Source organism: Eutrigla gurnardus, assembly GCF_963514095.1.
Source record: "Eutrigla gurnardus genome assembly, chromosome: 13".
NCBI classification, from domain to species: Eukaryota; Metazoa; Chordata; class Actinopteri; order Perciformes; family Triglidae; genus Eutrigla; species Eutrigla gurnardus.
Genome location: NC_139936.1, coordinates 3,189,542 through 3,206,800, shown reverse-complemented (window position 1 = coordinate 3,206,800; position 17,259 = coordinate 3,189,542). Strand labels below are relative to the sequence as shown.

The 17,259-nt window shown below is 44.2% G+C and overlaps 2 protein-coding genes across 2 annotated transcripts; both read right to left on the bottom strand.

Annotated features, from left to right (window-relative positions):
* Positions 1–269: 269 nt before the first annotated feature.
* Positions 270–4,548, bottom strand: hpdb (4-hydroxyphenylpyruvate dioxygenase b; the record flags this gene model as incomplete). Its single annotated transcript, XM_084025687.1, has 15 exons — positions 270–422; positions 558–674; positions 775–897; positions 979–1,050; positions 1,132–1,294; positions 1,794–1,871; positions 1,952–2,055; positions 2,136–2,225; positions 2,326–2,408; positions 3,078–3,120; positions 3,308–3,412; positions 3,793–3,855; positions 4,086–4,112; positions 4,199–4,221; positions 4,521–4,548. 15 exons carry the CDS (start codon positions 4,546–4,548, stop codon positions 312–314), a joined length of 1,230 nt encoding a protein of 409 aa, XP_083881813.1. The 3' UTR covers positions 270–311.
* Positions 4,549–14,293: 9,745 nt separating this feature from the next.
* aplnra (apelin receptor a) lies at positions 14,294–16,819 on the bottom strand. The gene has a single exon (XM_084024770.1). It carries the CDS (start codon positions 16,638–16,640, stop codon positions 15,555–15,557), a length of 1,086 nt encoding a protein of 361 aa, XP_083880896.1. The 5' UTR covers positions 16,641–16,819; the 3' UTR covers positions 14,294–15,554.
* Between the last annotated feature and the right edge of the window lie 440 nt (positions 16,820–17,259).

Here is a 17,259-nt window from a genome sequence, read left to right as displayed (position 1 = left end):
AGGCGTTGCTTTATGATGAAGCTGTGATTAACTCTTAAGTGTTCAGGAACATCAGGAGAGGTTTTGATCTTCAAATAAAATAAATGTAATAAAACATGCAAGTCGCCCAAAAAAAATTAAAGAATAAGAATTTTAATAAACATCCTTTGCACATTTTTATTGTATATCTCACAATATCAAAGCATTGATGTTGCACATTATTATTATTAATATAACACGCTTAAAAAGTAAACAGGACCCTCAACATAAAGGGGTCTTTCTCAGTTAACTGATGTTATTCAGACCTTCCTCCGGATGTAAAGCAATGATGATCACATGTTCTTTGAAACGCCGTTGGGTGTGAGGATGGTCAGATTCCCCCGAGCGTGCTGATCCGCTTCGATGGCTTCAAACAGAGACTTGAAGTTTCCTGCACCAAAGCCCTGCAGATAAAACCATGTGTTTTTTACTGGTTCGGCAGTAAAGTGAGTTTTATTTCCATCCCTGATGTCGTATTGAGATGTAGAGTAACCCTTTCCCTGTACAAGTTGTCATCTCTGCAGTAGTGGCGCCCTCACCTGGTGGTTGTGTCTCTGAATGACCTCCAAGAACACAGTGGGCCGATCCTGGACCGGCTTGGTGAAGATCTGAAGCAGGTAGCCGTTGTCGTCGTAGTCCACCAAGATCTTCAGCTCCTGGAAGTCGGTGAGATCACAAAAATGACTCATTCATTTACAAAACACAAGCATTGCTTAAACATAAGGTCCATCCGTCCACCGTGACCTTAGATCTGACCTGCAGAACGTCCAGGTCCTCTGAGATGTTGACCTTTGAGTTTTTCAGGTCGACCCTGAGTTGTTCGTAGTAAGTGTCCGGTACACACATGAACTCCGTCCCGCGCTCCTTCAGGTTACGAATCTGCAAATAAGGGGATTCATCAGAGATTCATGGTTGCTGCGTTAGTGATGCATCCACATACAAAGCGTCTGGTATTCTTACCGCGGTGATGATATCTGATGTGTTCATGGCTATGTGCTGCACCCCTGGACCTCCGTAGTACTCCACGTACTCCTGCAAGTATAAAGGTTATTTATTACTATGCAGATCCCCAGTCCACACACACATATATATATATTAGTGTAAAGAACTTGCCTGGATCTGAGACTTTCTTTTCCCCATGGCAGGCTCGTTGATGGGCATCTTCACCGTCTCCTCGTGGTTCGCCACGACGATGGAGCGCAGCGAGCTGAACTCGGTCTGAAGCTGCTTGTCATCCACCGACCAGAAGCGGTGAAAGAGGAGGTTTCTTTGGTACCTGATCACCAAACCAGTGGTCAAGTAAGTGCAAACATCATGTAAAGGCCTCTTTTGTAGTTTTAACATGTTGAATGATTTGTTACGTTTAGTGAATTTGTCTTGTTTACATGCCCAACACTACTGCTGCTATTATCTCACCCTCTAAATTGGAGACTTGCACCATGAATGACTTTTTTGACTTATGAGCAGGTTTAATGAGTTTAACTTCTAAAAACCTCCAGCCTGTCCTACACCCCTCTCTCCAGGCTCAACCAATGAGCTTGCTCATTTAGAGAACTGCCTTCTCCCCGCCTTTACATGCCTATATGATGGGGAGAAAAACCAGATCCAGATGTGGGGCCCACTTAAGAAATGCAAAGTCATGCTGATCACTGACTCATGCCAATAAAAAAGAGTTATGTAAGAAACAGACACCCGTTGAGTCCTCCTTTCCAGCCCCCCGAAGAGCAGGTATGTTGTTCTCTCATGTGAAACACAAAAAGTAAATAGTTGATTACCAATCCACCACTGGGACCATCTCATCATCCGGTTGGTTTCCCACAACGTGATCAATGAAGTTCAGCTTTGCACTTGGTCTGCACGGAAGCAGAGAATCGTACATTTAGCTCTCCTCCTGACTTCATATTCAACATTTTACTGGTTTACGTGGACTCACAGTTTGGCTAATAAAGGGTCCTTGAACACAGGCGGGAGGAAGCCGGGCAGGAACAACCCGCTGTATCCGGTCCTCTCCACGAAGGTGTGTGTGGTGTCACCGTACTGCAGCAGACAAAAGCAAGTCTACAACTCTGCCTTTATTTTAAATAGTGAAATGTAGGATTCATACTGAGTGGACTTACCGTTTGAAGCACGGCCAGCCTGACTTTACCACATTTGTCTTCCAGGGTGCAGGGCTCCTTGACGATGACCGCACCACGCTCTCTGGCTTTCTGTGAACGAGGATGAACGGTGAGTTAAACAACAGGAATCTAACAATCAATTAAATACAACCTCAGCGGTGGTGATATAAATAAAACCCGGTGGTGTTACCTGCACGAGGAAATCACAGTCCTGCACTGTAAATGCAACGTCCTTCACTCCATCTCCGTGTTTCACCAAGTGATCTCCCATCTCTTAGAAAAGATGAGAAAAATGCATCGTTACACATCCGTAACTCTTTTCAAGCATCTCAAATCATGATTTTAAATGTATTACCGCATGTTTTATTAATCTATAGAGGGGACACTGTGGAGGTTCTCAGCCATCCAGGTCTTGTAATCCTTGAAAGTTTTATCCTAAAGTTTCTGTGCTCACGAATACAAGAGGTTAAATATCTGAATGAGTCAGTTAGAGACTGCAGAAACGTCCGGTTGCCCACGACAACGCTCTTATATGTGATATGATATAGAGGGGACTAGTGAACATTCATATTTCTGTGACGTTCTCTGGCCTTGTGCACATTGAAATGGATTATTTCAAGTTCATTTAAAAGCAGGTCAGGATGGATATGGAATTGATTTGCAATTGTTTGTTTTTATTTATAATAAGTATATCATTACAGGAGCCAGGAGGCCATTTAAGGTAATTTGTGATAGACGTAAATTTTTAAGTTGAATAAATCTGTGACGGATACAATCATTACAAAGTGAGTAAACTAAATGAGAATCCTGTGTTTGGTTGAATAAAAATAGTGTGACCCATATATAATATATTGTTCTTGTGAATACCAGATAAATTTAAAAAAACAATGGTCGTGTGTATGTATTGGGTATTATTACAACAAACACAATTATATTGAGTACCTTTATTTCCAGGATTCAGGGCAGATGAGAAGACATAAACGATCTGAAATACAAAGTGCAAAGGTTTAACTCCTCCTACTGCTATCATTCACTTTGAGTGTTACAATCCTCCAAACTACACAATAGATTATTGTGTAATTAAACACTTTCTATTCATTATTCTCACTAAAAGGTAAACCGGGTTCATCACACTGATTGTTTTCTCATTCGTGTGCCTGCAGGTTCTTTACCTTGCCTTGTCTGACTGCGTGGGACACGACCTCCCGACTGCCCGTCTCCAAACCCCGGTAAGCCAAAGGCTCGAATCCCAGCTTGTTGCAGTAATATGATGCAGCCTGTCCAGGACAATCATTTTAATCAACAGTCTCTTATGCATGATTGCAACAGGTTGGCCTTAATATTTTCTGATAGCGCCATCTCCTGGTGGGCCAGCGTGGCTTCAATCAGTTTGTGCCATTTAGATTAAATAAGATTGACTTTATTCTATTCTATCAGATAAGAAACATAGAAAACACATAACACACCATATAAAACATCCACAAATACAGCAGACAACAGTGCAAATAAGTTATGTGAATAATACAAGAGATCCTGCAATGTTTAATCACCTCCCCTGCAGTAGTGACTCTCTTGGTGAGCTTGTTTTTGTGTATTGGACTCGTAAGTTTGCCAGGTTGTCATGAACCAGGACCGCGGGCAGTGTGAGGTAACTTACCTGTTTTGCATTTCCAACCCAGAAAGTGATGTGATCGAAGCAGATGAACCTGCCCTGCTCATGCTGAGAACAAAAACAAATATTTAATTCATTGTTGTATTTATCATTAAAATATTCAAAATTCAAATATGTGCTTCTAAATGGAAATATGTCAGTCAAGAAATGCAAATTCAAAATAACACTAATACATTTTGGCTTAATGTCAATGAAAGCCCTTTAGTGCAATTTGTTTTCCACTCTCTGCTCTATGAAACTGAAAAGAAGATCAATACATATGAATAGGGTTTACCTACCTTTTCACCTTTATCCGTGTATGTTGTCTATAATCAGAAAAGCACACATAATGTCATTCAATCACCAAGAAAAACAAACACAAGGTCTTATTGAAGAGTGAAAGGTAACTCACCATCTTCCTTCCGGTGACCTGACCTGATTGTCAGAATGAAATCTACAATGAACTTCTGAATTTTAAGAAGCTGAGAAGAAAGTCTGTAAATCCACACCCACCGATGAGGAGGAGATGCAGGAGGAGGAGTATTGATGCTCGCTGTTATACAAAGATTACTTGAGAAAACATGTCAGCATATCACTGATGTCATTAGACCTTTTATCGGGTTGACACTACTTCTGTTAGTAGTAGTAGTAGTAGTAATTACAAAACAACATTTTTTTCTTTTCTGCAAAGGGATACAGAAAAGCAGTTTATCCACACACAGGTTTAGAGTTACAGCTGCTTTTTCTCCAGAAGTTGGCCATGTGTTAGCGTTTAGTGCCGAGAGGAGGCTCACTAATGCAGAACTCTCATTGGCTCGCTGTGGTGGAGCCGAGTGAACACTTAAAAATGCCTGCAGCTCATTGATCCTCCTCCACGTATAGTTTTCCAATAAATGTTATTATTACAGATAAGGATGCAAAGCTATTGTGTAGTATCTTTTTTAGTAGTGGATGTACTCCGTATTTGGGCATTGTTGTGTGAGCAGTCGGAAAGAAAACAGTGCAACATCTGAAAAATGTTTATTATAAAAAGTTTGTTATACTATATGCATAAGAGAACAAAAGATAGTATGAATATGTGGAATTTTAATTTGAAAATCACAAACATTGACATATCACAACATTGTATATTTGTGCAATATATAAAGCAACCACGTGCACATGGGAAAACCTTTTCCATAAACGTCAACACCAGACAATAAATCTGTTAAAAGAAAGTCACAAATATAATTACCCCAAAGTCAATAAATCAAGGAGATGCTCTTCACTTGTCATCTCTGCGCTAACCTGGATCTGTGATCCAAAAAACAAGCAGAACGACTTTCAAGGCACCTGAAATAATATCAATATCTCTATTAGTTTCCATCTAAACTCATTGTTTTATATGTAATCAGATTCACCAACTTCTATTATGAAGAAGTTTCACATAGCAACATACATAGTCATTAAATACATATATTGAATAATAGTTACTAGTTTATCCACTTATTATATATACTTTGATTTATTTGGAATACTAATACATAAATACTGGTACTAACATGAGCTTGAGGACGGAGGGAGAGCTGCTGCAAACAAAGAAATATAGGTGCTGCTCCGGCTGTGGAGTCTCAGGATGAAGGTGGGGGGTTGGGAAAAGACTCAAGGAGGGGGAAAAAAGGGGGAAAAGAAGAAATAGAACGAGTTCATCAGGGAGTAGTGGAGAGATCAGCGAGGAATGGCAACGATAACGAGAATGGACGGCAGCCATTAAATCATCTTAAATTGAATTCATTCATTCAACCCTATTTGCAGCGTTCGTCCGGGTGCTGGAAATCCTTGAAAACACTTTATTGTAGTGTTTTCAATGTTTGAAAAGTGCTTGGATTTAGACTAAAGGTCTTGAAATGTGTGTTGTATGTGATGACATCTATGATAGAACAGAGAAAAGAAGATCTCCATATTTGAGGGACTGAAAACAGCATTTTCTGACATTTCTTTATGAAAAATGACTTTTGATGATGAACAGATGATGAAAATAGTTGGTGATTATATTTCTGTGGATCTGTTAGTGGAATTAGTTTTCCTTTCATTTGTGGTCCTTCTGTAAAAAGCTGTCTCCAAACATCATGTTGGTTGTTTAGAGGACAATAACATCTCATTTAATGTGATGAACAAGTGACATCATAAGTAGACTGAATACTGACCATTGGATTGGTACAAATATGGAGTTTACCACAGCTGGAAGGTGCTGGAAATGCTTGAAAAGTGCTTGAATTTGACTTTAGAAAAGGTGTAGGAAGCCTGTATTTGAAGGAGGAGCTGGGTGAAGAATGATTCTGGCTGATGCTGTTTGTATTCTGTAAATCTGCTGCTCGGTTGGTCAAAGCTGTTGTACTTGAGGTGATAGGGAAGATGGAAGGATTTGTTGGTGTGAAAGGGGTGATCTAGCAGGTTTCACTTGAAATCTCCATGAGGAACCTGGTCAGAGGCGTTGATGGTGCGAAAAACTCGAATGAGAGGGTTTTTCAAGACGCTTGTGGTGGAGGGTTTGCAGTGTTTATAAGAGAAGGAGTCTAGTCAACGTCATATGAGAGGTAGAAGTATGGAACAGGAAGATGTTTATGACCCTCGTCTCCAGTTGGATATGGAGATGTTGGATGGAATAATGGATGGTATTGAAGATAAGAATGGTGCATTTAGTAGAAGATGTTGAGGATCCTTATCCTAAACATCTGTTAGCATCTGTTAGCATCATAGGATTGCAGGTTAGTAATGGTAGTCTGTCCAGCATAGATTTAGTCGGGGTATTTATCCACTGAAAGAAAAGCAAAGAGAGATATGTTTCTTTTATTCTATATTATGTAATCTGTATTATATCATTTACTTTACCCTCAACAAATTGTACACTTGAGCACAAATGTCCCCACTGTACTAAATCACCCAGTCTGAGTTTGATAATTGCTGTTGTCAGCAGGAATCTGTAAAGTTGAGTAGGTAGTCCCTTCGTGCTTCAGGATTATGTATGTATGTATAAGATTTGATTCAAAACACAAACTCTTTTCACAAAGCGGGATATTTACTGACCATCTAGCAAATCAATATATAGTCGACAGATAATTAATTGTAAGTGTTCTTCTAGACATCAAGTCCTCCATCGAACACATGCACTAGAATAATACATGTTAGTTTTACAACACATTCCAGTAACAGCTCACTAATTAGACCCCCCCCCTTGGTACAAATGTCCCTGAAGATCTTTGTTTTTCACGGCGTTACCAGGAGCTTCACGGTTGTCATGGGATGCAACGACACACATGCTGACAGAGAAACACAACACGCTGGATTAAATAATATAAATCTTTTTACGTAACCACAGCTATTTAATTTAATAATGTGATATAGGAGGTGTTTGTTGTGTTTTTAAGAGGCTTGCAGGCTTTTAATGGTCTCATCTACTTGAAAAACTACTGGTTTTTATAGATTTGTTGTCTCTCTTGGTTCAGCTTCGCTGTTGTGTCAGCACAATGATTAAAGCAGCGTCTCTGCATTACACACTTTAATTCCCCTGGTGACCAGTCCCCCTGAGGACGAACACCTCAGTGAATCAGGTCCTTCCCACGCCAGCGCTCCTGGCACATAATTGTCCTCGCTCAGTCCGAGGGAGCAAAGCGGCCGTCAAGACGAGAGGAGGAGAAAATGAGTGAATTATCTGAAATAAATCCACAAATTATGGTAAACGGTAAACTGGAGCAGGACGACGGCACAAGAGCAGACGGACAGATGTCCTCCGCCGGTCTGGAGGATGAAAACGTGGAGGTGGAGGACGGCGTCGCTGCAGAGAAGGAGGCACAGGCGAAGGTGCAGTCTGTTTTCCAACAGGTGCGTAAGCAGATCAGATCACAGGTGGGAACGAAGGCCCTGAAGAGCAGCATATCGGAGCTGGTCCAGAGGGTGAAAGACCGGGAAACAGAGATGGCACAGGTGAACAGTGAGGCCGAGGGGAAGGACGTCGGCAGCGAAGTATCTGAATTAAATCCACAAATTATGGTAAACGGTGAACTGGAGAAGGACGACGCCGCAAGAGCAGAAGGACAGACGTCCTCCGCCAGTCTGGAGGATGAACACGTGGAGGTGGAGGACGGCGTCGCTGCAGAGAGGGAGACGCAGGCGAAGGTGCAGTCTGTTTTCCAACAGGTGCGTAAGCAGATCAGATCACAGGTGGGCACGAAGAGCAGCATATCGGAGCTGGTCCAGAGAGTGAAAGACCGGGAAACGGAGATGGCACAGGTGAACGGCGAAGCCGAGGGGAAGAAAGAGGCTGATGAGATCGAAGATAAGACCGCTCTAAAGGATGAGGAGATGTGTGCTGCTTTCGAGAAGAAGCTGGAGGCGAGCCAAAGGGCCTTGAAGGATGAGTTTGAGGTGCAGATGACTCAGGTTCGTAAGGAGATGCAAGCCTACACCGACCAGGCTCTGAAAGACTTGGAATGTAGGCTCCAGAGCTGGCAAGCCCAGAATCTGCAGCATCTCAAAGAACAGCAAGATTGCAAAGGTCCCGGCAGGACGCCGAAGCCATCAGCGGCTCCTTCTCTGGCGTCCAGGCGAGGACGAGTCCTGACTCGGACCATGACCACCATCGTCCCTAAGACCTGCGCCCCGGTCATCATCTGCCCCCGCGCCAAATCGGAGACGCTGAGCTCGTCGAAGGGGGCCGGCTCTCGGCTCCTCCCGAGGGATCCGGGGGTCTCGCTACCGGGCAGCAGGTTCTGCCAGTGCCGCAAGCCGCTGCCTCCGACCTGCCCGCCGCTGATTCAGCACAAAACGCCCGTCCGGCCCAAAGCTCACGCAGGAAGCTGACTTAACTCCGGGAGATGAAAGGGAATATGTATCGTTTGTCTTGGTGACAAACCAGCGTCAGAAGCATCCAGGACAATAATTGCTGTTGTTCTTGCTTGTTTGATCATTACTGTACCGAGGAGGCTGTCAATGGTCAAAAAATAATAAAGCATCTTTAGTGAGACTATGAAAATAGATTCCCCATTCACTTCAATGCAGTCGATGCATTTTTGTGTCATTATTTTTGCCTTTAAAACAAGTTTGAGGGTTTGATATGCACATAGAAAGACTAAACATTAAAGGCAGACGGGATTAAGATTAGTTTAACTTTTTTGGCATATATATATATATATAAATAAATACATTTATATATATATATATATATATATATATATATATATATATATATACAGTATATCGTGCACAATGACCTGGGATCTGACTAAAAAGGGTTAAAAAGAACATTTTTCATTTAATCTCGATTTTAAACCCCAAATTAACATGAGTGCCAGGAGTGCAACATCTATTCAATCTACCAGAGGAGTTACATAGTACACCGCAAAAACCTTAATGATAATTTATTCAATTAAAAAGCACACTGTGTGACTTTACCCTTGAGAAAACATAGTTTAGGTAATTGTTCAATCTGACCAGCAGGTGGCAGCAGTTCATTTACATGGAGCTCACCAGACTCCCATCTAGATCAATAAAAACGCCTGAGTCACCTTTCTCACAGAGAGTGATGAAGCCGTTTTATAATTTATGTATTATGAAGCTGCAGTGGAGCAGCGTGAAACTATTATTAATTAATGTTTAGTCCTTTGCAGCACGAACATCAAACAGTGGAAATGCACAGTTTGTGTGACCCTGAATAACAACTGAATAAAGGCTCTTATCTTTGAGGAAACTGTACAATATCAGAATTGTGATGGGACCCGTGAAGTCCCGTATTTGAAGTCAGAGACCAGCTGGAAGGTGGAGCTGACTCCCCATCTGCATTCTGGTGCTGCTCCCCAGTGGCCAAACAGTAGAGCTGCTGTCATGATGAAGAAGATGTGACTTCCTAATGGAATTTGAATAATTCATCACCGTGATGGTGATCTACCTGCTCCCTGCTCCCCACATGAGGACAGATTTATTTAAAAAATGTGCCGTTTGTTCCAGCTTGTGATGAAGGGACAACATGGGGTTAAACACCAGCAGGTCCAGCACCTGATCCCGTGTTCATGAGGGCGTAACGAGGTGATCTGAGCCCTGTCGTCGATACCTCTGATATCAACTGGTGGAAGACGCACCTGAGTGCCTCCAGCAGCTGAACTGGCACCGGGGACCAGCCAGTGACAGGAGATGCATTTAGTCCCCACGAAGCCCTGTGCCTTGGAGGCGCCCCCCCTCATCCCCCCCCCCCCCCCACCCCTTTTCCACAATGGACGGGATAGAGAAGGATGTGAAGAGGATCTTTGTGTGGAATAAGGGGATGATGGGCACCGAGCGGCCATATCCGGAGGGGACGAGAGCCCATCACATTCAGGTCTGGCCAAGCCACGCTGTCCTCGGAAGCAGCGTCTCTCGCCTAACGATATCCACCGCAGCGGGGGCTCATTACTATGCAGCGGGTTCACGGGTTTCATGGCTGGATGGATGCACACGGGGGCCACATATGTGCTGCAAGTTTAACCCCAGTCTTCACTGTATACCCTCGTCTCCTCTCAGCCACCCCATCAGGTCTAGTTAGTCCCGTAGCGGGTGGAGTGGACGTCACCCTCGGCAACAGTGAATAACAATGACGGGCCGTTTTTGAGGGGGGGGAGATTTCACTAATCACCTCTCTAGAAATGTGCCAAAAGATAACAACATTACCATGAAAACACTGATCTGGTGTAAATGCTGTGTTTTTCCTCCGAGCGAGAGGCCACTTCCAGGTTTTAACCACACAGATTACCGAGACAAAGCGTGATTTCAATAGTGATCCTGGAGCCGTTTACAGCCGTCGTGTGGGAGAGAAGTCAATGGGGGAGGCTGCAGTGTGTGTGTGTGTGTGTGTGTGTGTGTGTGTGTGTGTGTGTGTGTGTGTGTATTGGGGACTCAAGTGGCCACTTTAGTGAGGCATTATTAGACATGTAATGCAGTTATTTGTGAGACCTTATTGATAAGATGTGTGGTGATTTCTTGTCCGTTTCACAAATGTTGTGGAATGCCATTGATCACTATCAAGATTCAAGCACAAGGGGACGGGAGTACAAACGTTATACTGTGATTTAATCTCATGAAGTGACGTATATGAAAAAAATATATAAATGTCTTGAAAGACGTCATTTCATGGAGCAAATGATTGATCAAAGAAATAATCTGCAGATTCATCGACAATTAAAGTCATTTTTGCAGCCCATATGTATATATATATATATATATATAGGGTTGGAATCATTTGCAAATGTCTTGTATTTTATAGCGCCAAACAAATGTTATGCATGAATTCATTTCATTACACCTGGTCAACAGTGATTACTGATGCATTTAAATAGGAATTAACAGGATTGTGTCTGAAAACAAAATACTCCAAGTTTATGTGCATAGGGATCAAACCATTTACCATACCCATAACCATACATGCAACACATGTTCTTTGTTATGACTATTGATTATCACTATTCTTTACTCCATCATCATTGGATCATCTGGACCACTTAGTATCACATTAGCGTGTCCGGTTGTTAACAGTTCATTACAGAAATGACTGAAAAAATAAATGCTGCATGTTCAGGTCGTCTATATTGTTATATATAATTAGTATGAGGCTTTTCAGCTTTGACAGAGGTGAAACTGTGACTTTCCAGTTTTCTGTCAGGTTGTACCGACTTGTATTTTGGTGGATCAGAGGCTGTCTAGACTCAGAACTCAGAACACCAACGTCTCAGACACTTTGTGTTATTAACAGTACAGTGTGAGCCTTAATCCTCATCACAAAGCTGTCAATCTGGAGCTTAAAAGATGGTCCGTCATACAAAATCCTACCTGTTCTCCAATATTTCATTTTCTACAGAGAAATAAAGGATTTGTTAAGGAAATTGACATATAAAGTTGTTTCAGTTTCTTACTGCTAAGCTTATTTTTATCAACCCAAATGGAGGATAAACTGATTCAGAATATTATCCCACTAATCTCCTCTTCCTGAAGTTTTTGGGCTCCATTAGACCTAGGCGGCAAGTGCCTTAACCTTCTCTCTGCTGGCCATCAGGGGGCGACTCCTCTGGTTGCTAAAAGAAGTCTGATTGTATAGATAGATAATGACCTTTATTTATTGTTTATTACCTCTGTAAACATTGTAAACATGAGTTTATGGTCTCAATCTCTAGTTTCAAGTCTTCTTCAGTCCAGCATGATGTTCATTTAGTACATGATGGTCCATTTAGAGTCCACCAGACCGGCAGGGAGAGGGACACCCAAAGGACCTTCTGATCTGACAGACAAAGGTTTTGGTGCAGGTAATAACTGATGCTCTCCCCCTCCTCCTCCTCCTCCCTCCTCTACTCCACGTTAAACCAACTAATGGGTGGATTGTATGGAGATAAACTTTCTCTAACTGTGTCTTTTGTGATACGTGTCCCCGAGCTAACGCTGTTTGTCCTGGGAGTGATTATAGGACTGAGGATCGTGTGTGTGTGTGTGTGTGTGTGTGTGTGTGTGTGTGTGTTATGGTCTTGGCAACAGGTGGACGAATTGCTGCAGAGAAAGTAGGGTGAGCGTTGACAGGAGATGGAATGTGTCAGATCTCTGTTTACATGTGCATATGAACACACACACACACACACACACACACACACACACACACACACACTGCAGAGTGCATTTGTTGCTGCTTGGGTGGGATGGAACAGCAGGGAGATCTGAGGAGAAGCCAACAGTTGTGTTTTGGTTCAGAAGTCCCATTTGGGTGTGGCGACTTACGCCGACGACACCTGTGTCTGCTGCTTGAGTGTGTTTGACTTCAGGCCGGAGGTGCAGAGTGACGGTCCGTTGAGATTAGCCCGCTGATAATCTGTGTTCAAAACAAAAGTTAACTGATCCTGATAACGAGGATTCTCTGTGAAGCAAAAACCAAAAGGGAAAAGATCGTTCGTTTTTATTCAAATCAACACACACTGTCCAGCTACTCACTCGATGTGAACACTAAATGTGTGTTAATACGCCGCTGAAAGTAGTCCCCTACAAATGAACTATTTACTTACTACTTTGCTAAAAACTCCAGTGCTCACCTGTTATAGGATATTTAGCCCATATGCAAATAAAATGAGATATTTCAGACCATTTCTTACACATTTAAGCAAAACTGATAGTTTTCAGGACTCGGGGTTAAGTGGGAAAGCATTGAGCAACATATAACTAATGACAATAACAGAACAATAGAATATAAAATGCATTTCCTGTGGAAAATGCTTGGGAATGCTTAAAGGCTGAAGCTACACTGCAGAGCTGGCTTGAATGTGTAAGAAGAAGAAGCTGAAAGTGAAAAAGTCATAGTAAAAAGTGGATAAAGTTGAATTGAAGCAGAAACTACCACCAACTTATCCTTGACAGTAACATGGAAGGAACCAAATTCTCATTTGCTCTTCAGGTGAGACAGGAAGTCCTTAAAATGATAGACAAACTGTGTAAATGTTTAGGTTCTACTCTCCTAATGAGAAAAGAAACACTTTAAGGTGCCAGTGGGTTAACATGGTTGAACTCCCTGGTGACAATACATGGGGAGCCCACACACCCAAACATCCACACACACACACAAACAGGTCACACAGGCCACACACGAACTCAGGGTAACATTTATGTGCATTCAGACGCCCTGTTGTCTTTGTGTTGGCGGCGTTTCCCCCCGTTTCCCCCGCCGTGCTTTGCTCAGCTGGTATTCTGGGTGAGTTATCCCAAAGTGGGCTCGCAGGGCTAACAGCATCGGACAAGCTGTCAGCCCAGCTCATCTCAATAACAACAAGTCTGGCCGGTCCGGCATGCATGATCCACCCCGCCCCCCCCCGATTCCACTGTCTTTACTGTCAAACTCCTAATGTTTAAAGATGAACCAGATTGAAGGTCGCTGCTCTTTAGAGCGATGCCGTGCTCTGCAGCTCATAAACCCCTCCGAACGCCATCTGACTCGACTCTATGAATAAGTACGTGTTTGAGCGTGACCAACGCCTCGCATCCATCCTGTGATCTGCTTCAAGCGTCCGCCGCCGCTCGTTGCCAGGTTGGACAATCGGTAACATATGATCGCTCTCGCACCAAGAAGAGGCCGATCACATGTGTTGTTACTTTAAAGAGCTGATGTGTAGCTGTGGCTTCATTCCTCACCTTGCTCACTTTTTTATTTTTGTCTTTTACGCTGAGTTTGGTGGAGCATCTGCAGCCCCCCCCTCCCCATCCTGCACCCCAACAACTGCTCTGACTGCAATCACTTGTCGGCGAGGACAAATATTTACTTGTTCGGTGGCCCGACTTCTGCCAGGATTAGACCCCCCCTCCACCTCCCTCTCCCCTCCCTCCGCCGCCATCTCTAAACGGTGATTATGTCCAACAGAGCTCATTACTGTCAAATCAAAGGGTCCCTGAGAAGAGTCACTCATTGGTAATGACCCTATTATTCAGTGAACATGTGGGGTTCGGTTTGGCTTCTCCTCCTGCGGGACAGAAAGTCTTTTTGTCACATTGTTTGACAGGAAACTTTAATTTTATAAACACATGACTGGACAAACGCTCGGATGGTGTGACACTTTGACTGCGACCCACAGATCCGCGTCAGCAGCCGATTGAAAGTCGCAGCCGAGCATCGAATACACACTGGGGGGACGACGGCCGCTTTGCATAATCCGGTTACAGTCTGGATGCTGGCTGTGAATCAATAGAGATTAGAGATCTATTAGTCTGAAGGTGTAAACCAAACGCAGGGCATTCATAACAAAGCTTCAACCCTCTGGAGATACTTAACGCTGAAATAACAAGACGGCGTAATGAAACCGATGTGAAACTGCCGGCCTTTAAGTCCCCCCCCCTTTTTTTTCTGCAAATATTTACATTTGGTAGAACTTTCCTTTCTTCTTCTTCTTCACCTTTTTTAAATCTTCAATTTAGCCATTTGTGGTTTTCACACGCAGACACGTATATATTCATAGAACATCTTTAATACAGTAGTTAGTTACAGTGATGTTGGAAAATAAAACATACATCAAGTTGGAACATTTATTTACAGAGTCCCCCCCCCCCTCTTTTTAGTGCTGTGACTACACTGGGAAACCCGCCACCCCGCCCCGTTCCTGTTCCCCGACAACATTTGTCTACTGCCATCTGCCTGTCTGCCCCCGTCTCCTCTCAGCAAACTATATAATTAAGCCGCAACACCTTTTCTCCTCTTACACCCCCCCCCCCCCCCCCCTCCTGCAGACTTCTACCTTCACAAACAACAAACTTTATAAGAGGACGCCGCTCTGTTTCATTTCCCTGCTCACACATCTTTATTCTTTTTACAAGTGCTTCTAAAACAAAACAGCAAAACAAGCTATGGTATGAAAATACTGTACAGCTTTATGTTTCATCCAGTGTAAACAGATTTCTGTGTAAATTGACTTACAATTCCCAACGTCAGTGTGTTTGTTTCTTAAAAAAAAAACTTTACAGAGCAGGACAAAGCAAAAAATATACTTTTTACATATTTTTTTTTGAGAATTTGAGGAACAAAGCAGCAAAGGAGCTCAGCCAGCCGGCTCCGGGCTTCAGGTCCACACAACACACAGAGCGTCCACTCGTCTCGCTGTGGAATCGAGGGAACATTTATGGATTTCATGACTGCGAGGAGCAATAGTTCGTCATCTCACGTAAAAGTCTTTTGAATTTTGTAGAAGTGTTCCAGTGATGGGAGCTGGGACCGTCCCGCGGCCACGCTCCACCTCTCCTCCCACCCTCTACACCTTGGTGGCCAGAGACTGAATCTCTGACTTCTGAGTCTGGGCGCTGAGCGTGGACGACATGGAGCTCATCTGGCCGTGCATGGCCTTCTTCAGGTTGAGCAGGCACAGGCACTGGGAGCGGAAGCGCAGGTCGAAGAAGGCGTACAAGAACGGGTTGAGGCAGCTGTTGACGTAGGCCAGGCAGGTGGCGTAAGGGTGAGCCAGCAGCAGGAAGCGCAGGAAGCCGCAGGAGGTGGGCGCCAGGTTCAGGTAGGAGAGGGCGTCCATGCTCTTCAGCAAGTGGAAGGGAGTCCAGCAGAAGGCGAACACGACCACCAGCGTGGTGATGATCTTCAGCAGACGCTTCTTCTTCTGGTCCTCCTTGCGCAGGTTGTTGAAGTGGCGCGTGACGGTGCAGCCGATGAAGCAGTAGAAGATGGTCATGGCCAAGAACGGGAGGAGGAAACCCAGAGCGGAGGAGGAGAGGCTGAGCCCCGCGATCCACAGGAACTCGTGCCTCTGGTTCATGGTCACCAGGCTGAAGTCCATGGCGCACGTGGTCCGGTTGCTGTTCTGGTCGTTGACGGTGGTGCGGAAGAGCAGCGTGGGCACGGCCAGCAGGCCGGACAGGAACCAGATGGCGCCCAAGGACGCCAGCATGGTGCCCCGAGAGCGCAGCCGGCTGCTGGACAGCGAGTGCACGATGGCCAGGTAGCGGTCAAAGCTCAGGCAGGTGAGGCAGAACACGCTGGCGTACATGTTGACCAGGACCACGTAGCTGCTGATCTTGCACAAAGCCACGCCGAAGGGCCAGTGGTAGCCCAGCGCCGTGTACACGGCCCAGAGGGGCAGCGTGATGACGAAGGTGAGGTCAGCGATGGCCAGGTTCCCGATGTAGACGTCCGCGGCCCGGCGTTTAGATTTGGACCTCCAGACGGTGAAGATGACCACGCCGTTGCCCGACAGGCCCAGGATGAAGATGAGCATGTAGAGGACCGGGATGAGGGAGTACGAGGGCTCCCACTCAGAGAAGTCACAGGCAGTCTCATTGTCATCGTAGTAGTCGTAGTTATCAGCATAGTCCCCAGTGGCGGTGTCCATGCTGCAGAGGCAAAAGATCTGATAAAAACAAAATCCCTTCAGGCAAGAGGAGAGAGTAAAAAAAAGAAAGAATAAAAGTCCTGTAGAGTTCCAAGGCTTCTGATGTGAGTCAAAAAGCAGAATCACAGGAGCTGCAGGTTTCTGCTGAGTCGGCGGCTGCTGGGAGCTGGAGGACAGGATCAGATTGTGTGAGAGAATGAGTGGCTGTTGGCGCTGTCTGCCTTTTTAAACTCGGCCCTCCACACCCCTGTTCCCCTCCCAGGACGACCCCCTCCTCCTCCCCCAGTCAAACACTCCTCAGCCCTCCTCCTCCTCCTCCTCCTCCTCCTCCCCTCTCTCACCTCTTCTGGAGAAGCCAGATTAAATAACCATTTATATTCAGTCACACACCCAAATTAAGATATGTCAACGCAAGACCTCACCCCTCCATGCAACGGGGTGCATCTGGTGAATAAGAGACAGATCAATCAATCAATCAGTCCATCAATCAATCCATCAGTCAGGGATGTCTTTTTTTAAACAACTTAACTTGGTCGTACTGAAATACTACTTCATTTAGCCATTTTACTATTTTTCTATTGTGATAATAACACTAAATTAATAAATTAATTCTAATACT